Genomic DNA, 25,792 nt, shown 5'->3' on the forward strand with positions numbered 1-25,792 from the left:
CAAAAGACAAAAAAATTCGTCATATCTAGAGATGTTGTATTTGATAAGGTGTCATCTTGGTTTTCTGACCAAAATTTGATTGTTAAAAATATAGCTTATGATGATGATGAATGCAACTTGGAGCTATTCCCTCAAACTAATTCACAAACATCTTGTAATAATGATTCTATAAGAATTGATGAATCCCCAACCTTAATATTGAATGCTTCAAGTTCAAAAGATGGTGAATAGATAATTAGAATATTAACAAGGCAAAAAAGACAACTATGTTACCTTAAAGATTATGAAGTGCAACTTAGTAATTGCACTGTGACTTCATTCTTTTTTTATTAGAACTTTTAATGAAAAAGAACTTATAGGTTATAAGGAAGCTAAAGGTTGCTAGGAATGGGAAGTAGTAATGCAAGAAGAAATTGAAGTTTTAAAGAAATATAAAACTAGGAGCTTATGCCAAACTAGAAAATTGCAAGTTAGTCACTTGCAAATAGATCTATTAGTTGAAGAAAAAATTAGATGGCACAATTGATAGACATAAAAGTTGTCTAATTGTGCATGGTTTCTCACAAAACTGTGGATTAGATTATGAGGAGACCTTTAGTCAAATGGTGGAATTGGTAACTGTGAGAGTAATTCTTTCCCTTGATATCTTTAAAGGTTGGAAGTTATGGTAACTTAACATAAAGAATGCATTTCTTTATGGTGAGCTAAAGTAATTTCCCCACCATGCATGTTGATTAAAGAAGGCATTGTATGGCCTCAAACAAGTACTATGTGCCTAGTATGGTAAAATTGCTGAGTACAAAGATGCATCTAATTTAGATTCTAGTTTATTTTGAAAATTAGAATCAAAGATGCATTTGCTAGTTTTACTAAATGAGGAATGAAGCTAAAATTTCTCAATTGCTGTCTAATTTGTTTATTTGGTTTGAAATGAAAATTTGGGTTGAGATTGGATGTTTCCTTGGCCTAGATGTGGAGAACTTAAATCAAGGATATTTTATGTCTTAAAGAAAATATGCTTAGAGCCTTTTAGAGCATTTTAGCATAGGGGAGTTGAAGGAAATGACTACTCTTATGGAGCCTTATCTAAAGTTGAAGAAAGAGGAAAAGAATTTGTTAAAAGATACAAGAAGGTTTCGACAACTTGTTGGTAGTTTAATTTATTTAACTATCACAAGACCAAACATCGCATACTTAGTTGATGTTATATCTCAATTCATGCAATGTCCAAGAACTCTTAATTTAGATGCTACAAAAAAGAATCTTATGTTATGTAAAAGGTTCTCTTGCATATGATTTTATGTAGAAGAAAGACAACAATTTCTTTTTGAGAGAGTATATTGATGCAGATTGGGCATATGATGTAATTGATCATCGTTCAACTTTTTTTTGGTAAGTATTGTCGTTCAACTTTAAGGTATTGTTTTAGTATTGGTTCAGCTGTTGTTTCATAGTAGAGCAAGAAGCAATCTATTGTTGTTTTGTCTAGCACTGAAGTTGAATACATGGCCACAACAATGGCTACACAAGAAAGCATTTGGTTAAAGTGTTTGATGAATGATATTTTATGTAAAATTGATTTTGTGGTGTCGATTTATAATGATAATGAGAGTGCAATTAGACTTGTTTCAAATCCAATTTTTCATGGGTAAACAAAACATATTGAAGTTCTTCACCACTTTGCTTGAAAGAAAGTGTTGAACCAAGAAATTGAATTGAAAGCAGTTTTTACTAGTGATGAAATTGTAGATATATTTACAAAAACTTTAACAAGGCTAAATTTGAAAAATTTAGAGTTGCTCTTAGAATTATTGATCATAAATATGGACTAAGGGAAAGTATTACAAATTAGTGCAATTTACGTGTTGATATTATTTACTATTACTTATGTTTTTATTATTTTGGGTTATGATAAATCTAGAGTGAGGTGTCAAACAAGAGAGTATTTTACTCTGTTATACAATTAGTGGGTGTCTATTTTAGTAGAATTTTATGCAAGAAGTGGATGTCTTTTAGGAGATTCTTTTATGTTAAGTTTATAAATTGGAAACATTTGATGTATTTTTATTCATTCTTTAATAAAATCTAGTCTATTTTCTAAATATAAGTACCTCCGTAAATTAATTTCTATCCTTTCTTTAGCATTATGCTTATGCGAAGGATTTTGACTATGTCAAAATAATCATGGTCCCTCCTCAAGTCATCAAGCATTTATAAAACTTTTTAGTGCCAAGTCATGACAGTTTGCAAGCAAAATCAGCCGCCAATGGAAATTATAGGAAGATGTAAGTATCCCATATTAGTTAGAAATTAAGTTGGGTGGATGTATACAAGTGTGAGAAAAAGTTTCACCCTTTGAACTAGCTTTTGGGGTGGCCTAACAAGTGATATAAAAGTCTAAGGCTAAGAACAATTCCATCCAAGTCCACAGAAAGATATTAGTCCCGAAGATTTCAACTCTAACTTTTGTAAAATCCCATCCTAGGAGGCTTGTCCCATTGGCTTATCTGATACTGGTTGAAAATTAAGACAGATGTGTGTATATAAGTGTGAAGGAAAATCTCACTCCTTACGTATGTGTATACAAGTATGAGAGAAAAACTTACCTGTTCAGCTAGCTTAAGGTATTATTCATTAGATATATGATTTTTTAGTCTATTTCACTATTTCATTATAGATATAAAGATTAAGGAGTATACATGCACATATAGAACCAACTATAGATGGTTCATCAACAACTTAAAGTGCATAGAAAGCCCTTTTCAATAAAAATGCTTCCTATATATAAAAGAACTTGGAGACATCAATACACATATGTGCTAGCTTTTCTAAAATCATTATTTTAGTTGCTTTCCTCATCTCGTATAATTTTTAATAATCCATTACAATTAAAGATTGAAAAATAGATAAGAAAATTGTATTGGAGTATAAAGTGTTTAAAAGCACTACTTCCGAATCCAAAGTACAACTATGATGGAATAAGCAAACAAAAAAACAAAAAGAGAAAATTAACAAATAAGAGGTCGGGCAATTGTAGCAGCATAAATTGCGAGAACCAACTCATCAAGAATGTCTTTAATTTTTTGTCAAAAAGATAGAAAACAAATAGATTATTTGTCAAAAGTGTTTTTAAGAAGTGGGACATGATCTCGACCAAGTTGCAATGGCAAATTTAATTGAATACAACTTTGCGATAAACAAATTATATAAATTTATTTATACAAATTAAGATAATAGTTTATAATTTAATAGTAAGATTATTTACTTTTTTTTTTTTATTTCAAAATTACTCAATCTCAATCACATACTATTACATTGAATTATATAAATAAGTTATATATATAATATTACTCGTTTTAATTTAGGGTTTTGCGCAAGTTGGTGTGGGGTTGTGCTGTCATGATATTCCCTAGTTATATGAAGATGCTCTCTACTTTGGTCAATGCTCATTGCCCTTTTTTTAATTTTAAATTTGTTGCAACTTAATTTAAAAATCTTCTTCAAGTACAATGTTTAAGCTCAAAATACATTCATACTTTGTTTTTTCATGAGTTTGTTCTCAACAACCTTAATATATATGAACCATGGTAGTTGAATTATGTATAGTATTATGTATTGAAAACTTACTTTTACATATCATGTATTGAGTATTATATTGTATAATACAATTTTTAAAAAATAAAATAATATCGCAAACACCTTTGAAAATTTAAAATTTTTCACATACACCCTTATTACATACTCATTTTTTCTAAAAAGTGTATAAATCTGTATCGATAATATAGATCGTATTATAAGATACATTTATTATATCGTATTAATTATTACATGTATCATTTTTTATCCGTATTGTAGAATACCGATAACTATGATTTTGCTTCAGGAATATGCCACTTTCTGTATTCTAAGTTTTCTTGATAATCCCACATATTCTGTGTCTCACTTTATCTATTTTATTTACATGTTTCTTTTACATCCTAATTAATGCAACTATATGATCAGAATTATGCCTATCTCTATGTCTAGATGTTTTGTAATACTTAACAGGGATATGTGATCTATCTTAATTAATTATATTAAAAAATGTAATTTTTTTTGCTCTTTAACAAAACATAACAAATATTGTGAAGGCAGTTTATTAATTAGTTAATCAATAGCTTTACATGTACATAGTGTATGTATTTATGAAAGTATGGATGTAGAGATTGGTCCCATTTGACACTTTTTAACTCCTGGATCCAGCATATGATGAATAATTAAAACATTTGTGATTGGGGGATAAAAATTTCAATTTGGGCAATGTGTGTGCCTATTGCAGCAAGTTCGATTTTTATTATATAAGAAATGCATAAATATCAAAGCATAAAATCAGTCGAGATTTACCACCCACTCACATTAAGAGATGCACCAGTTTATACAGATAAATTAGTAAAAATAAATAAATAAATAATTTCAGCATTATTCATTTATCATAGCGTGTCTTTTTTGTGATAATTTTGCAATGGTCTAAATCTCAGCCAAAGCCCCTTTACTACGTTTTGCCATAATAGGCTAAGGGAATTAATAATCAAGAAGAAGAAGAGACCTCTAAGTAAAATTACCCTAAATTCAATTTATTTATGGCTTTGGTATCATGGAGAAAAGGGAAGTTATATCTTTCCATTATGGCATTGGCCAGATATATAGTAAGTCTATTATCATATTTATCTAAATTAGAATTAAAATTAATGGCAACTCACTTGGGATAATATGGAAAACTTGAGATGTAAACTTAAGATATATAACATTTTTCGAAGGTAGATTTGATAAAAATAATAAAACTATGTGTACACAATTTGAGTATATAAAATGGATACATAAATTATGTGTCCTCATGTAATTGAATATTATTTTATCTTTAATTTAAAATCATTCAGCCACATAATAATACATAATTTGTATATCCACTTCGTATACTCAAAATATGTATATGTAACATTGTTCTTCTTCTCCCTGTACTTGCTTTAAAAACACAAATTATGATAACTCATATACAGTATGTAAAGAAATGAAAAGATAAAAAGTTTAATATAACTAGTTTAAATTATTACAAAAGAGGTTTAAAAATAAGAACTTTATCACCATAAAGAAGGCATAAAGTTAAGTTTGATTTAAAAATCAAGAGCGACAAAATGTATGTTAATGCAAAATTGATATAGAAAATATTGTTCATCACAGAAACTTATATTAATGTAGTTAGAGTAATATTGTGTATATCCAAATTATGTATTAAAAGTGTATATGTATAATTTTATTAATGTAATTAGGCCAAAGGACTATTTCCCACCCAAGGTGTGCTACAATCTCAAGTTTTTCCCCTTTATCTTTGATAATCCCAAAAACTCACCCATAAACAGTTAAAATTAACGGAACCCTAACCCCTTGAAATTTTATCTCTTTGTAGCCCTCTAAACTTTAAAAACTAAAAGTTTTCCCCTAGCCTAAGTTTTAAAAAATGACAGTTTCACCCTAAGGTTTCGTTTTGAAATCTCCAGCGTAATCTCTAACTCCATTGTCGGTAGCCTCTCCCTCTCGAAGTATCCTCTCCCTCCAATGGTCTCTCTCCTCCCATTTGGACGTCTAATCGACGTCAGAGAAATAGTGGAAGAAGAAAAACTTCATCGGGGAAGACGGTCGACCGTCTTCCTAGACGAAGATGACAACTTTATCTTCGTCTTCCACCTCTTCTTCGATGTCGATCGGGGGGTTCAAATGGGAGAAGAGAAACTGTCGGAGGGAGAGATCGCCGACAATAGAGATGGAGATGACGTCGGAGATTTCAAAACGAAACCTTAGGGTGAAACTGCCATTTTTTAAAACTTAGGTTGGGGGAAATTTTTAGTTTTTAAAGTTTAGGGGGGTAAAAAGAGATTATATTTTAGTTTATTTTTAATATTATAAAAAAATAACGATTTTACCCTTACTACCGTTAATTTTAACTGTTCATGGGTAGGTGTTTGAGATTATCAAAGATAAAGGGGGAAAACTTGGGATAGCAGCACATCTTGGGTGGGAAGTAGTCCTTTCTCCATGTAATTATTTCTGAGAATGTGAATAGGACTCCTATGGAAACTTAAATCTAAAGACATTACCAAGATGAAGATGTGGGACACTAACAAAATTATCTCAGTGGGGCTACTACATAATATAGGATGATATGAAGAAATTAATACTAGATGTCTTGGCAATCCTGATTGTGCCTTTTTTTTTCATTATTAATTATTATTTTAAGAGTAATACTATGTGTACCTATTGTTGGTGTATAGATGATGTGTTATTATATAATTAAGTGTTATTTTATTTTTAATTCAAAATCACCCGATCACATGATAACACATCAACTATGTATATAAATTGTGTATAAAAAATGTGTATACATAATTTTATTATTATTTTAGACTCTTAAGCAAAAATATTCTAAATGTTTAATGACTCGTAACTTTGTTGACATTTGGCTTCCAAAAACTTTTCCTATATGGGAGAAGGACTATTTCCCACCTAACTTTTGATGCGTTTTCAAAATACCACCTACGGCAGATGAAAATCCACTTTTCCCACCCATGACCAAACTGTCGTCCAATTTTTCAGTTAAGGAAAGGGGCAAAATCGTTATTTACTATTTAAAACCTTAAAACTTTAAAATTTTACTGTTTCCCCCTCTAGATTTTAAAAACTAATAACTAACTCATCCTCAAAGTTTAAAAAGTTTAGATTTCACCCCTAGGGTTTGCTTCCTTTTCTGGCCACCATCGACGGCCGATGCAATCGATCGATCTCCCATCTCTGACTACAAAGGACAACGAAGGACGACCCTTTGTCGCCCAGATCTGGACGACCTTTCGTCGCTCAGATTTGGACGACGAAGCGTCATCCAGATTTGGAAGAACAGATGAAGGACGACCCTTCGTCGTAGCGTCTAGACGACACAACGAGCGACGAAGGACGGCGAAGAGTCATTCTTCGTCGTCTGGGTGGAGCGACGAAGAGAGACCTCTTCGTCGCACGGTGGTGCGACGAAGAGATCTCTGTCTCTTCATCGCATCGTGCGACGAAGAGATCTCCGTCTCTTCGTCGCACCGTGAGACGAGGAGATGAAGATCTCTTCATTGCACCACCGCCATCCCACCAGGAGAAGGAGGAGGCCGGTGACGACGTCGGGAGATGAAGTTGAAGAATGAAGGTGAAACTGCTAGTTTTGAAAGTTATGGGGGGGTTGTATTTTGAAAAATATGGAAACCCTAGGTTTGGGGGTAAAAATGTTAGTTTTTAAAGTTTAAAAACTTTAGTGAGGTGAAATGTTAGTTTCTAAATTGAGGGGTATTTTTGTTATTTCATCTAACAAGGGTAAAATGGATATTTTACCCTTATGCAAACAGATATCATCCATATTAATGGCTCATGGGTGGGAAAAGTGAATTTTCATCTGCCGTGGGTGACATTTTGAAAACGTATCAAAAGTTAGGTGGAAAATAGTCCTTCTCCCTTCCTATATTTATAATGGGAGAATGACTATATCCGACATGTTTTTTGTATGAATGATAAATTTTCACCATTAAACTTTAAAAATGAAAAATTTTCATAGCCAAAAAGGTTACATTAATAAATTATGTTAAAGTTTAAGATAAAATATAAAAATAACAAAAATACCCTCAAAATTTTATTTTTGAAGTCTAAATATTAAAGTGATGCATGTAACTACTTTTATAGGCTTTTGACATCGTTAAAATGACCAAAAAAAAGGGTGGATTCATTAAAATGAAGGTAAATGACAAATTGTTTAAGTAAAATCCTCTATTTCCTTTCACTTGTATCTTCTCTCACACACTACCACCACTGCCACTGCCATTGGCCATTGCTATTGTTATTGACACTGCTGAAACCAACAAGATTCACACAGAGTCACGAACACCACTACACTCCACCACCACTACCGTCAACACTGGACCCAGTTAAAGAAACAACAACACAAACCAACATCTCAGATGACTGTTTCTTACTAGCCACATCTCTTGAAGCTATGGCCACTTCAATCACCCACAAACAACAAAAGCACCCCAAGAATCCCAATTGGGAACTAAGCCAAAATCTTGAAAAATGAGTTCCTAAAGGCAAATTCAATCACCAATTTCCTAATTCCCAAAAACAGTATAGATAAGCCAGTCTTCACACCAAACATGTATTGCCTGACTAGCCTTCTAGCTCCATGACACACCAACATGGCTCCAAGTCAACAACCATCCAAGTTCATAGACTCGACACTTATAAAAACCTTTGTTAATGAAATTTCTTCACATTCAGAAAACAAATCTTGGTCTTCTCTTTTGCAGCTAAAACTTATTTACCGTCACGCGCCCTTCTGATGCTCCATGAAAAAAACAGTGCCCCGAAACCAATGGGCCACCCAAGAAAACACTAGGAGAGGGACAATCTGTCGACATCCCCATCAGAATATATACAAGCCATTTTTCTAGGGTAAAGTCATCACCGAAAAGAAAGGTTGGTCACACACCACTACCACAAACCACAAACAATACCACCACTATTGTCATTGCTAAACACAAGAGAAGAGGGAAGAAAGGAAAAAAGGAAGATAATAATAAACAGGGAAGGAAAGAGAAAAAAATTTCTATATCTAGAAAAATTAATCGAAAATGGGAGAGAAAAACGGGGGAGAGTTAAATAGGGGGAAGTGTTAAGAAAGTAGATAAATTAAATTTTAGAGTGTAACTGATATTAATCACATAATATTCTTTTGTAAACTGACAAAAATACCATTCCATAAGTTAAAACAAACATATAAAATTGACGTGGGAAATGTTGTTTTTAATGTTCAAGTGTGCGAACTTGTGATTCTAGCAAAAAAGAGTGGGAATATAGTCGTTTCAATAAAACTATATACATGCACTTTTAAATATATAATTGGATACATAGATAAGGTATCATCATATAATTAAATAATTTTGAATTAAAAATAAAATAACACTCAATTATATAATACCACATTATCTATATATCCAATAATATATTAAAAAATATGTATATATAATATTACTCATAGTCATTCTCCCATTTAAAATATCACAAAGAAATTAACATGTGATCATTAAACAACCTAGTAGTCATATCGATTACCTGCCTAAAATTTCACAATGTGTAAGTTTAAAAGATCCGACAACAATAAAAGCAGCACAAAATTTACATATATTTGGAGATTGTTTGTGGCAACAAACTTGACTGTATATTATATGTTTCATACATAATATCTTTGAGAAGATCAAAGGGAAGAACCATAGGAGGAAAAAGGAAAGAAACTTACTTCAGCTTAATTCGTGTACTGTTGCCGTCATCTCATTCTATACTTTATTAATGCTTTAATTCTGATAATTTAAAAGTTTGTTTCAACTACTAAAGAAGCTCAAGAACTTCACCCATTGAGCTCCAGAACATGATAGCTGAATCAAGACTTGGAACTCCTGAAAAGGCCTGAAATTAATTAGAACAATAAATTAATGAAGTTAATTGAATACAAATTAATCAAGTAATATAGCTCAAACAATGTATGAAACGACTACCAGACTCAGAATTTTGCCACAAATTTGGATCTTCAAACTATAGTGTGATTTAACGCATTAAGGAATATTTATTCTAATAATTTTGTCATATTGCTTAAAATTTGTATAAACAAGATAATGTGTACAATCTGATTAATAATAACGAACTTTATCCAAACATTATTAGCTGCAAAGCATTTGTGACAAAAGACAAATCTAATATAATACAAGGGCCGATTACTTGTAAAATTAGCTAACAAAGAAAGGGACATTCACATAATTAATGCAAATACTAAAAATATAAATAATAGTATAAATAATCATAGACAGATAATCAGAGTTAATTTCCCTGCAGGTATATATATCTTTTGCGTGTAAGATATTGTGAAGAGGATAACATTGTATTATATATTGTTAAAGAAAAGCAAACTTGTTTATGAGAAATTTATAATAACAAAATTCTGTGAATTTTCAAGTGGGTTTGAGAGAGAAAGAGAGAGGGGGTGGGGGGTTGTGGTGGGGGAAGGGAAGGGAGAGGAGGAGGTGCTTCATTTTCATGGCATATCTATTGTTTATTAAAGATGGTAAAGTAAAGTGAAAGACTAAACAGTTATGTCATTTCTATTAAAGTAATTACTATTGAGATTAGGGTTTTAGAGGCCTTTGGACTAGGGTTTATTATGAAACGAAATGAGAGATGGGGCCTGAAGAATTCCAAAGTAAAAATATGTATGAAGACTGGTCTACCATTTTCTTCTACTTCAATTTCTTTAACAAATCTATACTGGTTTGGTGTTGTATTATTATTATTTCATCAAGCAAATTGATGGATCTAGTTAATTACTTGAAATTATTAAGAGAAGGAGGGCTAATAATCATAGAACAAACAATACAATTTACCATTTCCCTATAAAAAAAGCAATAGGAACCGAAGTTTATTGCGTAGGAAAATTTGAAGTGTCATCTGTTGGCTTCATTGTCGTTGCCATGGCCCTCTTCTTTTTCTTCTTATATGGAATCCCTCTAGCCTTAGCTTGAGAGTCCCTCACTTCACGCAAATAAAGCCGAATACCTCCACTGGCAAAAGGGTTCGTCTCCGGCAATCCCCCGTTCTCTTCGTACGCCGCTCGAAGACGGCCGATGAGTGCATCAAGGCTCCCCCAAGCTTGCCTAAGGGGACAAGAACAAGCCGCTGGAGGCTCAGGCTGACCAAAAAACACACATCCCTGTAAGTGCACTTTAGTCTTCCCGAATTGATCGAGATACCTGAGAAAATCAAGCACGTTATTTGAACTGCACTGGGAAAGCGCCACTGGAGGGCGCTGGTTCCTCAAGTACTGCCCGAACGTGTTCCAATCCCGCCGCTTTTGAGACTCATAGCGGCTGAGCGGAGGTGGAGCTTCAGCGTTAGTTAGTTGATGATGGTGATCAGCAGTAGTGGATCTTGAAGACGATCCTTCTGCAACATGTTTTCCTTTGTTATTAGACATCGATTAAGAGTACTTCGTCTGCAACATGAATGATTTTAAGGAAGAGTAGCTTGATTGGGTTGGTAAGGAAAGGGAAGAAAGAGCTATTGAGAGGACAAAAATGAAGATCACATCATGGGGCTAATGAGGAGACATGAAATGGGGCCTATCAAATTGCTTTAGCTCTCTTTTTCTTGCTATAACATTATTTTCTTCCTTTAATTGTACTATTACATTTACTCTTACCTCTTTTCCACAGATTCTAATCTGGCGTCCATCTTTCGTTATATCCCATATTTTTTTAAATAAAATTATATAAACAAACAAATTATAAAAATTGAGGTAATAATTTATGGCTGAATAATGTTATTATTTATTTTTTTATACACTTTAAAATTATTTAATTATATATTATCACATCAGATTATATAAATAAATTTATATAATTTATTTGTATAAATAATATTATTCACCCTTCCTTAATTAACACTTTGCTTTAGATTGAACTCTTCCTCACTAATTCCTCCTGTGCTAATTACTTGAGTTCACCGCTAACCCCTATAGAATCTACAAATTAATCTTAATATATGTCAAATATCGGTAACATTATATGAATAAACAAATATTATTGACTTATATAATTCGATGTATGAATATATGATTGAGTAATTCTAACGTGATTGAAAAAATAAACAATTACATTAATCAATAACATGTTACTATCTTAGTTTGTATGAATAAATTAATAAAATTTGTTTGTAAACATAGATTTATTCATAAATTTTTTTTAATATAAATATTTATAATCACTTTTATTTTACATTTAGAGTCTTAGTTATTGAACATTCATATTCCAGTATCATTATTTTCTTACTAGAGCTTTATTATATGTGTTAATGGGAAATTAACATGAGAGAGAATATATACTATAGTTGAAAATTATTAGTTATGTTTCTGTTTTGACAGTTTGAACATGTATAGCCGACCTAATAATCTCAATTTTGATATTCTCAAAATGTGAAGGTTTTATTTAATAAACAAATGTAGCACTGAAACTCAATAACTTATTAATTACACCCATAATGATAGAGTAAATGATTTTTTTTCTCAATATTTACTGTTAGATTATGTTAGACCACACAAGGTTTAATGGTCTAATCTAATAAAGCATGTTAGATCATGTTAAATGCAATGGTGTCAGCAATATAACACATTTACCAAGCTTTGGATTCAAACTTATGTTACATTTGTAAAACCCTAAAAAAATAGGGCATTTAAGCTTTTTTGTCTTTATTGCTTTTCAATAAGTATAATCAGATTAAATTATGCGATTTAATGATTAATTTTGTCTTTCGAGTAAATAGAATCTTGACATTTTAAAAATTAGAATTAGTAAAATAACAAATTTTTGTGCACTTATAATAAATATCAATTTAGATATTAATAATACTGCATCATTTGAATGATATTTGAATTAAAGATAATAACACCTAACTATAATATTATCATTATTCATACTTAAATTGATACTCGTTATAAATGTTCATAATATTGCTCTTAATAAAATGCCTATATAGGTGAGGAAGTAACTTATATTTCTTATTTTTGGGAGAATAACTATTTACTATCTGAACTATGTTAAAACAACAATTTATCATCTCTGAAGTCGAAAATAACATTTTTCTACCTTCCACAAAGTATAATTAGTGAAATTTGTTAATTTTTATAATAGAAAAATTAAAAAAGATAAAAATATCCATTATTATTTTTAAGTTTTGTAAAATTAAATAATAACTTATCTCGTAATTTGTTAAACATATTATACTTTAATTAAAAATCAATAAAACTATATACATAAATAATAAGTACAAACTTGAATAAAAATAATAATATATTACTATAAAATTAAATTAGGTAATTTTGAATTAGAGATAACACCTGATTATATCATAACTTGTTATGTTTTTAATTAAATTTGTGTTTATTGTTTGTGTAGGAAGTGTTACTCATTAAAAATATTATGAAGAGAACTCAAAGTCGAAGTTTAACTGAGTTGATGATAAGGATGACCCAGAGGGATAAGGCGAAGCTGAAGAAACCAAAAATAGCACAATATGCATACTGGCTGGCGCATTGAAGAAGTAGCCACTAGTGTCGAGTCCACGGTCGGGACCTGAAGGAGCACTAACGTAGGGCATAAAGCATGTTGAGAGACTGACTCCTGCTTAGCAGAGGTTATTCCAGAGAAGCGTTTAACTTACTGCGACGCTTATTCTAGAAACATGAAGCGTCTAGTTGGTGGCACAAGGGAGACACTTGAGCAAGCTAATAAAGATATGACAACCAGCAGCCTTGATGCATCGTTCTTGCTCATAAACCAGCCAGTTCCAGAAGAAGAATATCTTGCTGATACAGAAGGTAGAAAATTGCTAAAAAAAAAGCCAATTAAGTCTATTATGACTTCTGGAGGTCAAGAAGGTTGGGGAAGATTGCTGATGTATTTGGGTGAAAATCAAGATGATGGCCACTGTCAATGTTTTTACTGCAACAGCATAGCCACTAAATGTGGAATGATCGGGCCAAATGAGGACATTTCAAACTGGGGAGCCGTTATAGAACGAGAGGCATTCAAAAACAGTTACCATCAACCAATCATCAACGATGACTCTTAAATCACACTAAACTAGTGTGATCCAATAAGAATAACACCGAGATAGTGCGATTTAGTGAAAATCATATTAGAATACTAAAATGGTCTAATTTCAATTGAATCGTACCATTTCGATACAATTTCAACAAAATTACACTATTCCAATGAGATTAGCTCTAATATTAATTGGCATCGATGTGATTACAAGTTTAGGATTAGTAGGAATTGAGGTTAGAGTTTGCTTTGTTTCAACTGAATATAGGAGCTTAAATGATAAATTTTTAAATTGGTGAAAGGAAAAAAATTTTGTTTATATTTTAGGGGTAAACAATTCTAAACCTATGATATTTATATAATTTATAAACTGATAAAAATACTTTTTTATGCATTAAAACTGACATTTGACTTCTGATGTAGTGGAAAAATATCATTTTTTTTATTTTGAAGGTAGCAATATTCATTTGGGCATAATTTGAGGGGGAAAGATCGTTTCTTCCTTTATTTTTCTCTATTAATTTTGATGTGATATATGAGGACTTTAGAAGGCAATTTAAATGCTTATAGTTGCACGTAAAAGTTTTTTTATTAGTTGTTTTAAAGAAAAATGAAAACCATATGCATTATGAATTCGGTGATGGTACCATGATTTCCGATTTGTCAAGAATACAGGGCTTGTTGGGTGTGAAACATAAGAAAAATAGAAAAGTTATGATGATGGCAGAGATATTAAGATATGCTTAACGCTCCAATTTGCACCAACAATGAGACTAAATTTATGTAGTGGGATCCATTATTAAATTAGAATTTTACTTATTTGATGTAGTTGATTTAACTCTAAAAAGATATTGTAGCTTGAATAGGGTTTGTCGTTAAAAAAAATTAAAGGAACTGAATATGTTAGCTGCTAAATTAAATAAAAATTAAAAACATAATTTTATTAATTACAAAACTATCATTAATATTTAATATAAGATGTCAAATTATTAATAATTTAAAATTTTATCATTGACACTCTTACAAAATATCAAAATTTTAACTAACTTTAAAATGTTATAATTTAAATATTTTTTTGGGAATGTAACTATCATTTTTTAAACTATTAAAAGCTATATTGAAATTTAAAATTTTCAAAAACTCTCTTCACTTTTCTCCAATTTATAAAAATCCTTTGAAAATTTTCATTAACACTAATGATAATTTCAAACATTACAGATCACCTCTTAAACTTTTTAGAAGAGAAGACAGAAAGATAATAGAGAAAATAAAAATAAAAAATGACAGGAAAAATGAAAAATAGTAAAATAGAAAATAGAGAATTTATGCAAAATGGCTTTTCAATCTTTGGGAGAGAGAAGGGAAGGAAGAGAGACAAGCCAAGGGAGAAGAAAAGATTTGGGAAGTCCAATCAATGACTGCAAAGGAGATGGTCACGGAAGAGAAGTAGAAAAAACTTTAGGGAGAAAACTTTTCAAATTATGGGTTGAGAGAAATTATTAAATTTTTAAATTGAAGAAAGAAAATATGATAAATTTTAGTTTTTTAAGTATTTTTTGTTATATAACAGTTTTATTATTAACCGTAACTGAGAATTTTAGTATAAGGGTATATGTTTGAAACTTCACAAATAGAAGTTTTGAGAATATACTAAACCTTAGGTGGAAATAAGTCTTTCCGCTGCAAATTTACTATTGCAGAGAAGAGTAAAAGCAATTTCTGAATGGTAATTTTTTATGTCATAAATCCCTCAGCCTTCTATGTATGTTCATCGACCTTTAAATTAAAAATTCATTTTCTTAACTTATTGGTCAAAAAACTTATGATACCTCAGATTTCATCCTTTTGGTTGAAACTATTGACTTTAATAAAAAAATAAAAAGTTTATAATTAACTGATCTTCAAAGATCATCTATGCACTCCTCGTATTATTGTTTGAGAAATTTTGATAAGATTTTGACAGCACAAAGCTGGAGGGGTAGGCTTAAACAGTATTAATTAGATGAGCTGGTTGACTCTTATTAAGATTTTAGCTTAATTAACTAATTAATTAACAAGTAATTATGAATCACATTACAGCTTGGTTGAATAAAAAGATACTGAAGGCATAAAGTCCAAATACTTTAATCTGGATTTAACCATGAAAGCAGAGCCACGTATTGCTCTCTCATCTTTATTCTAATGATAGTCATGACCACCATTGCTGCCACAAATCATATCTCATTGCTGATAATGCAGAATTCTGATTCTAAAACAAATCCAAATCTTTTGTAAAGTTAGAGATTCTATTCCGTTTGAGTAATACTATATGTATAAATAAATTATATTTTAGTATGATTCAAAGGGTGTAATTACACTGAATTATACTGGTTTTTTTCTGTCCTTTCAGGTCCTTTAGTTCCTTCCTTTGCTTACTATCAATCCTACAATATGCTTGTTAGTGTGGAAGAGAGGGTAACTCTGCGGCATGTGGATTTTTTTGTCCCCGCAAGCTAGGGACTTGTCCTAGAAGTGGGTTGCTTTTTGCTTTGGCTTCTTTTGGCTTTGTTGCTGTCGGCCTCTGCTATAGTTTAGCTGAACTCTGCTTGCCTTTGCGGCACTTCTTTTGTATGCGCTCTTTTGCTTTATTTATAATACTTAACCCAAAACAAAAAAAATTATATAAACTTATTTATATAATTTGATATGATAACATTAATTGAGTGAATTTGAAGTGAAAAAAAAAATAAAAAATTAAACAATCACATCTTTGTATGCAAATTCTTACGTCAGTTTAGACAGAAAAGTTAGTAAATTTTATTTTTACTTACAGAGGATTCTTTTTGTTTTTTTGAAGAATTTCTTTTACTTTCCTTTACCCTTTCTTAGTGTTGAATTAGTTTTTTAATTATCAGTAACATACACACAATCTGAAGGATTTTATTAACACTCTTGTAGCCTGTTTCAGCTAGCAATCAATTCTTGTAAACTGACTTCTCGGATCGATTTGAGTTCATACATGGAATTGTGGGATTTTATTTTTTCTTGGAAAATTAAAAAGGTCAAAAGGATTTTTTTTGAGATCTTATCATTTAAAATTTTTGACTTAAAATTAAGTAATAGTTCATTTATTTTAGTTAGTATTTAGTTGGAAGCAATATTATATGTACATATTTTGAGTACACAAAATTAGTATATAAATGATATGTCATCATATAATTAAGTGTTATTTTATTTTTAATTTAAAATCACTCAATCATATGACAACACATCATCTGTTTATATATTTTGTGTACTTAAAGAGTATACACATAGTTTTACTATTTAGTTAAACTAATAACGGTACGTGCAATTGGTATTAAATTGAGTACAAATGATATATATATCATTATGTGATTAGATAGTTTTAAATTAAAGATAAAATAATATTCAATTATACAATGACATATGATCATTAATTACTTAATTCAGCACTCATTTTAAGTAAATATAACATTTCTTTTAATCAACATAGCTAAAATAAAAACTTTCCAAATCTATCAATAGTTTAAAATAGATGAACACTCGTGGACAGTAATTACGTTATTTATTATAGCCAAAAAAGGAAACCACGCTTTATGTTTTAGAAAATGTACAATATAAGAGTTTGTTCTTTGAATAAAAACATTAGACTTTCAAGATAACTTACGTTTTCTTGATTGTTTTTCAAGCATGACAGTTGTTATGCACTCAAAAATCTTGTTTGAGGCCAGCTCTAGATAGGGCTGGATTCGAGCCGAGCCGAGCTCGGGCTCGGCTAGGTTTATTTATGGCCGGCTCGAGTTTGGCTCGAGCTCGACTCGGCTCGAGTTCGGCTCATTTTCGGCTCGGCTCGAGTTCGGCTCATTTTCGGTTTAACTCGACTCGTTTTTCATATCAAAATGACATCGTTTTGTATATATATATGGATCAAAACGACGTCGTTTTGTATAAAAAATTTTTAAAAAAAATCTACCGAGCTAATCCGAGCCAGCTCGAGCTCGATCGAATTGAGCAGAGCCCGGCTCATTTCGGGCTCGAACCGAGCCGAGCCGAGCTCGAGTCCAACCCTAGCTCTAGAAGACCACTCTAACATACAACAATTAGCAGATAACAACAATTTAAGAGATTCCAAGCAATTTATACAAGGATCAAAACTCGACAAAAACTATTCATCTTCTAGAATCCTCACAATGAGATAATTGAGATCACTTATGTTACAACCTGAATAATAACTCAACAATAAGGATAAGTTTCCTATTATTATGCAATCGACATTTTAAGTTTCAATGACAATAGATGAAGTGCATTAACTCTTCCTAATGTTTTGGAGTCCACTACTATATTATTTCTTATAATTACTGCATTTAATCAAATGTAATTTCTTTACCATAAATATAAGCAATTTGAAGGGAATTAAAAAATAAGATAGGCTAAGACAAAATAATCAAAAGACAAGTTAACTCTTGTTATCATCTAGTGATACATTTCACTAATCTAAATAGTAACACCATAGACGTAGGCCTCATAACATTTTATAGCCAAGCCATGTTAAAATCACCTGAGTAATTAACTTTTCATATTCTTGCTCCTAAATCTCATTGATTTGATGGACTTCTTGTTGGTGCAATTTTACACAAGGCCTCTAACATAAGCTCTCTTGTTTTCCAATATATTCAATTTCATTTGCCACTCATCTTAATCCTTAGTAACATCACCAAAAATAAAAATTACCCAATCTAGCTATCAATTGTGTTGAAGACAAAGGTCATAGCCACATCTCACTGCTTCCTCCACTCTTAAAGGATTAACCCATCATTCTGATTAGGGGTCAATACCTTAAATGTTTAGAAGTAGTGGCACAAATAACAAGTTTGGACAATGTTATCAAAGCACTCATATAATGTCTCGATAAGCATAAATAGTCTCTACTATTGAATGAACCTGTAAGGGAATTTGAACAAAGTGTTTCTTTTTGAGTAGATCATTTGAGAGTGCTTGAATGGATAGTTTTGAAATAACAAGACATGAAACCAAAAATTTTGATAATCTTAATATGTATAGCTAGGATGATCAAATATTTGAGAGAATCTTGTGGGTTTTAATAGATCATTGCCCCAATCAAAGAGATAGAGGACATTTTTTATGTGCAAGCAAGAATAAGTAATGAATTCAAAATTGTCATTGCTTGGATAATGTTTGAATTTACAAGCATCTAAATCCACCACGTTAACTCATACAACTTTTAGGTTTTTCTTAAATCAATTGGAACAAAATGAAATTCTTTTGGAAAAACATTGTTTTACTAAAACTTTATGATCTTCATTTTCAAATTCATCTTCTATTACAAAGTCATTGACTAATACTTCTTTAGAAAAAAATATTTTTATCCTAGCCTTTAAGTTTTTAAAGGAATTGCAGCAACTTTAATTTTTTTATTTCTTGAAAGATTAATTTTTGTTGACTTTTTCAAATCTTTAAATTGGATTTTCTCATTTTTGAAAGAGTATTTGGAGAAACTATTTACAGCATGTTTTCTATTTTTTTCTTTTTTACCTTCATTTTCTGTTCCAACAATGGCTATGACCACTTCTAGAGTTTGTTGGGATGATTTAATGTAGGATTAAATTCTTTGTTCTTTTGAGCTTGAGAATGAGCTTGTTAGCCTTTTTGCTTTTAGTCTTTCTTTTGAGCTTGTTAAGACTTTGCCTTATGGATTTTAGTCTTTCTTTTGTTCTTCCTCCTCTTTAGAGACAATCAGAAACGAGTCTATAAGATGTTTTTTATTATTTTTGAATTGTGATTTTGGGTGGCATTATGATTACCTTCCCTGAAGAAATTCTTAGTGAGAAAATTAGATAAGGGTACTGGCTTCTCATTTGATGTGTAAATTTAAAAATAAAAAATACACAAAATGCTTGCCATCTAGTAAAAATTTGTTTTTTTTTTTGTAATTAGCAAAATTTTGTTTTGATGTAAATGTTTTGAACATTTTTTTGTAAAACACTTTTTACAGTTCGATAATCAATTTGTAAAAAAAAAAATTCGGTTTAATAAATCACTTTGAAATTACGAGACAAAAATAGTTACCACTTAAGATTAAAGAACAAGAATATAAAGAATCTAATAGTGTAAATTAGGGGACAACACAAAGTGGCAGCAACCTTTACTGTCCCTCTTCTGAATAATGTGATAAAATGATAAAAGAATTTAATATAAATTAGTTATATTAGTCTAACAAGTGAGGAGAAAAGGTTACATACAATATGGTAAAGTCTAGTGCAAGCGAAGGAGATAACGTACGGACAAATGCGCTTTGGATATATGGGGTAGCTCAAGTTGTAGCTTCACATGCACAAGCCTTCTAATTATGCATATTAACTAATATAAGCTTTCGCTATGATTTGGAGCTTTTTATATTGTCTCTTGATGATAACATAAGTTTATATTAGATTGGACATGTGAAGTTCCAACTTGAGTTGTCATTATATCCAAAGGATATTTGCCTTCATATATAGTAACTTTCCCTTTATGAGTGGTCTTTGTTAATGTTTAGAATCCAATGACACTTGCATGAGAGTTCACCGTAACATTGTATGCAACCACCTCTTTGCTAGCTAGACCAATATATAACTAAGTGATACTAAATATTACCTTTCATACTAGCATTCCCTATACAGCACAAGATGAGAGAGAAATAAGCCAACGAAGTAATACCCTAAACGCAAATAACACTAACACAAATTTAACAAATAACAAAATATTTAAGAAAAATTTAATATTGCAGAAAAATTAATGTAAAAATTGTACAAAACGTCAATTAATATTAGTTTCAAACAAAATTTTACATAATACAAATTTAAAAAATGAAACTGTGGAAATTATCTCTAAAACCTACATTTTTTAGATGAAACCATAAGTTTTAAACAAAAAACACAAATCTACATAGAAGAATACAAGCAACACAAATGCACCATAACAAATTCAACAAATAACCAAATAATAAAGCAAATTAAATATCAAATTGAACCACAAGAACAATAGTAGGAAATCTAAAATTTGAAATATTACGGTAAACATATATCTTATATTCAAAAACATGAACATGTGGAGGTTGGTTCCGTATGATTTAGGAAAAAGAAATCAACTCACAACCTTTGAAGCTCATTTTACACACCCATTAATTAGCTCTTTCCAGATTAGTATGCATAATTAAACATCTAACAGGAAACCAAGTTATTTCCTAATTGTTGAATAATCTCATTATTATTAAGCTGCGGAATTAACTTATAGGCAAAGTCTGTGTCCCATGTAGCAAGTCGAGCTGACGCTTGGGATTTTGTGTCGAGTAGACCTAACAAAAATTCAAAGTCCGGAGCCCAAGGTGCAGGAGCCTTTAGTTTGTCAGGTCGCACGTATTCGTGGATTGCTTTATTAAATTATAATTTTTTAATATTTTTAATATAATTATTTTTTATTATTTTGACACCTCTAGCTGGGCCATGAAACTTATGAGAGGGTCAATTTGCCGTACTTTGGCAAACTTTTCTAAATTAAGAAGTACATAATACTAATACAAAGGATTACATCCTTCTTTATTTGATTAGCTTGATTCTCTTCAACAATTTCACTGTCCATACTTGATATATCCCACTGAAGTGTTCTTATCTTTGATAAGAGTCCCAAGCATTGGTGCAAGCAAGCAGTTTGAACTTCCTTGTAGAAAAATCCCAAACACTTGCGGTCCTTGTTACATTTTTCTCTACATTCAGCTACCTTCACGGGCCCCTTACCATCATCCAAATACGGATTCAGAAAGTGCTCCACCCCCACAATACCCAACCTTAGCCCTTTTCCTGCACGGCGGCAGCTTTGGCGGTGCGCAGCTTTCGCTCCACCCCAGCAGCCCTTTGGGGCTTGGGCAGGCCACGCACATCCTCTTGTCACATAAGCCATATTTGCCGCATTTTGATGGCAATGCACATTCCCTCACGAAGTAACTTGAAAAAAATGCAAAACTCTCTTCCCATTTTAAATAACTCACTTTGTCATAGTAAGTGGAGGCCTTCAGATTTCCATCTGATCCAAGCCTCAGGAACGAATATGTTGCATTGTTATTGAGTTTATTGAGGTTAACTTGCGCCCCATTACCGATAGGGCGAACCTGAAGGAGACGGGGCCCTTTTCCGGATGCTGGTGCAGCCGGCGCCCGGTCCTGGTTACAGTCAGAACTAGCTCATATGCGGTTGCTTCATCATTTGCAGGCACAATATCGAATGTAATTATGCTTCCATAGTCTCTTTCCAGCCAGCCTCCATAGATAAGTTGCTCACCAGAATGATTTACAAACATGGTGAACCCTTTATGATCTAGTACTAAACTGTACGGTCCATCGGAGCTCATCATGTCAAAAGTTCGGCTAACTAGCTTGTTGATATCTGAAGAATTATGAAACGTGTTGTAAATTGAAGGAATATTATTGTAGAAATGTTGTATAATAAAAAGTACTACAATATAGTCTAAAATAAAAAAATATTATTCAACAAATCACAATCAGATTCGATCATAATTATATCAAAGCGGAATATATATATTTTATTTAACCATACCGTTGATTTTAACCGACTGCCCTGCCAATAAAGTATCAGTGGGATGATTAAAACTTTGCCAACTGAACTTCCCGTTCTTGTCATGCAACACAAAGTTACCGTTTGGCAGCAACTTAATGCCAGTGACACCTTTATTGGCTGTTTTTGTTTGCCAGACGAGGCGACCATCGGCGTCCACCAGCACAAAGTTGCCGTCCTGGCCGAAAGTCAGGGTGGCATTTTCGTGCACTGGGTCATTGCGGTTGGCATCCCAAACCCAACGCATAAGACTTTCGCCATTTGGGACGCTGGCCCTGATGGCGAAAATGTATGCATCGGGAGTGGTGTTCTAGAAGCACAGGCGAAATGGAAAGGTGTAAAAGGTGTGAACATCATTTCGGATTACACGGTAGCTGGCGTCGTATTCGATTATTCGGTCACCGAATTCGCCATTGTTAATGAATTTGAAGGTCTGGTTTTTAGGGACTCGGGATTGAGCGGTTAAGGCAAGGCAAGGGAGAGTGGGTGAGAAGAACTGGAGTGAAATTAATGCATAGTAAGAAGCCATTTGTGGTATAACATGTGGTGGGTTTGTTGGGAGTAGGCGGATCTGCGGCACGCAATTAAGCATTTGGGACCATATACACTCTGTTTTCTGACAAATCTCTGCAATCATTGTGACGGGAAGGCCAGCCCTTTGACAGACGTTGTAGCTAGAGATGGGATATCCATTTTCATCTATGGAGGAAACCATTCTTGTCCTGGCTTTGTCCCCAATTTGGGGATGAGGGGAAACTCCTGACTCCTCTTTATTGGAAAAATTTATCTCCTTTTTACCTCCTATTTCCGCTAGAAAATTTCACCCATTTTCCTTTTGTCCCCACCGGGAAATTTCATCAAACTTTTCCTTTTAGCATTGAAAAAAAAAAACATTTATTATATGTTACGATATATTTATAATAATTTAAAATTTTTTAAAATAATTTAATATATAAGAATTTAATAAATTAAAAAAAATAAATCAAAAATATATTTATTTTAATCCTCAATTATAAAAATTTTAATTGTCTTTATTTCTATTTTTATTTTCATCGGAAAATTTTTTCACCACTTAAAAAGATATGAATCAAATATTTGATTTTAAAAAGGCTAAATGATTATTTCCCATCCAAGGTTTGATGATTTCTCAAGTTTTCACTCTTTAACTATGGAAACACCAAACACCCACCCGTGACCGGTTAGATTTAACAAAACTCTAACGGTGGTAAATTTAATCTCATTTTCCACCCTAAAAGTTTAAAAACTAACATTTTTTCCCTAAGCTAAGTTTGAAAATATCGCATTCCTCCCCTCCTAGGGTTTATTTCCAAATCCTTTCACTTTCTCCGGTGCCATCATCGGCCGTCTTCCCCTCCCGACGGTTTCTCTTCCACCGACGATCGCTCTAAACTCTTGCACTACTCATCCGACGCAGAGAGAAGTCGTCTGGGAAGAGAAATCGTCTTCCCAGACGACAAAGACGAGATCGATCGATCTCGTCTTCGTCGTTTGGGAAGACGATCGTCTTCCCAGATGAAGATGAAGACGACGACGATCGTAGTTGTCTTCATCGTAGTTGGAAGATGAAGACGAAGACTAAGCCCGATCGCAGTTGGAAGATGAAGACGACGACGGCTGGGAAGACGAAGAACTTCGTCTTCCCCAACGAAGTTCTTCGTCTTCCACAGCTTCTCTGACTCCGATGGGGCGTCCAAATGGGAGGAAAAAGATCGCCGGAAGGAGAGGATGCTTCGGGAGGGAGAGACCGTCAGCAATGGAGCTGGAGATATGGCCGGAGATTTCAAAAAGAAACCCTAAGGTGAAACTGCGATTTTTTAAAACTTAGGCTGGGAGAAAATTTTAGTTTTTAAAGTTTATGGGGGCAAAATAGATTCTATTTTAGTTTATTTTTAATATTATAGAGAAAATAACGATTTTACCCTTACCACCGTTAAGGTTTTGTTAAATCTAATCGGTTATAGGTGGGTGTTTGATATTTCTATAGTTAAAGGGTGAAAACTTGAGAAAACATCAAACCTTAGGTGGGAAATAGTCATTTGGCCTTTAAAAAATGTAATTTCCATCTCTATCGGTAGCTAGCGTCACATTCAATGGTAATGAATTTTCCGCGGGCTTTTAAAGGCTATTAAGATGTTCAGCGCCATATACACTTTAGGTCTGACAAAACCGATGAAACATCATAATGCAATTAATGAGGTAGAGCAATGCCTTTGCTTTGAAAGATGTGATTCAAGTGGATATGGACTATCGAAGAGAAAGATACACTGATGCAGCCGCCTTGGACTTTTGTGGGAATTAATGCTGTTCACTTGATCCATATTAATGTTGATAATGGTTAGAAGTTAATCAATCAATTATAAGTTAACGTTAATGGATTAAAAATTAGTAATTGATTGACAACCTACAATTTTGTCTTCTCTTCAGGTTCCCTGTTTTACATGTCTTAGTTAGCTTTCAACCAATCTTTTCAACTCAATTACAATCTCAATGTAGGACATACTTTTATTAGTTTTGTTAATTCCAGATTACAGTTATTAAGAATACTTTAAACCAAGATTAAATGAATTAGTAAACTAGATTAGCAAGAACACATGCAAGAATATAAACAGATAATCAAGACAAAAAGAACACAAAAAAATATTTGGTTTGGGTTTCAATTTGAAACCCTACATCCAAGATTGAGACGAGACTCCAATCAAATCTACTATTAAGCATATGAAAATACAATTTACAAACCCTTCGACTAATAACACACGGTGATAGTTTACCGTGAAACCAAGCTTTTACACAAGCCATAAATTCAAACTCAAAGACGCTCACTCGACTAGAGAAAACGAGAGGATTTCTCTCTAGCATGACTAAATCTACAAAGCACAACACCTTTATACAGAGAAACGAAAAGAAGAGGCAAAATACATAGTAACCCTAACTCTTCCAATAACATAACATTATATACCCAGCTAAAAGACTATACTACCCTTAGACAATAAAAGACATTACAACCCATACAAGATTGTAATAATGACCAAACTGCTCTCTAATAGTCGTTTAAGCCACCCTTTACAAGTTTAGATGAATTAAAGTTACCCAAAATACTAGTGTTTTGAAAACCGAACAAAACTGACTGGTTCAACTTGTAACACCGATCTCCAAATATATGTCCTTGATGGGAATATGACTCGAAGAGACGTGTACAACTAGAGCATTTAATTCATAATTTCATAATTAATGCATGATCAGTCATAAAGCATGCAAAAAGGTGATAAAATAAACATGAAATACTTCATTAACTAATCTTTTAAAAAACATAACAGTCTGAAATTAATAAAAGGAATCAATATGCAAGACTAACAATGAGATTGAACTGGATATCTGAAATACATAAAACATGAAAGAAAATTGGAAATGACTACTATTTCACTCGCCCTCATGTAGTTGCTCACT

General features: G+C 32.1%; 1 protein-coding gene and 1 pseudogene across 2 annotated transcripts; both read right to left on the bottom strand.

The window, feature by feature from the left end:
• Positions 1-9,208: 9,208 nt before the first annotated feature.
• LOC123201787 (protein LIGHT-DEPENDENT SHORT HYPOCOTYLS 7-like) lies at positions 9,209-11,214 on the bottom strand. Of its 2 annotated transcripts, none has more exons than XM_044617342.1 (2): positions 10,491-11,214; positions 9,209-9,512 (listed from the first exon to the last, which is right to left on the bottom strand). In XM_044617342.1, the coding sequence occupies exon 1, from the start codon at positions 11,078-11,080 to the stop codon at positions 10,526-10,528; it is 555 nt and encodes a 184-aa protein (XP_044473277.1). In that variant the 5' UTR covers positions 11,081-11,214; the 3' UTR covers positions 9,209-9,512; positions 10,491-10,525. The 2 variants fall into 2 exon arrangements, with proteins under 2 accessions (XP_044473277.1, XP_044473276.1); XM_044617341.1 differs by having other exon boundaries at positions 9,209-9,522; positions 10,491-11,212.
• Positions 11,215-21,327: 10,113 nt separating this feature from the next.
• Positions 21,328-23,042, bottom strand: LOC123201688 (annotated as a pseudogene).
• Positions 23,043-25,792: the final 2,750 nt, after the last annotated feature.

The sequence above is a fragment of the Mangifera indica genome, chromosome 18, assembly GCF_011075055.1.
Source record: "Mangifera indica cultivar Alphonso chromosome 18, CATAS_Mindica_2.1, whole genome shotgun sequence".
NCBI classification, from domain to species: Eukaryota; Viridiplantae; Streptophyta; class Magnoliopsida; order Sapindales; family Anacardiaceae; genus Mangifera; species Mangifera indica.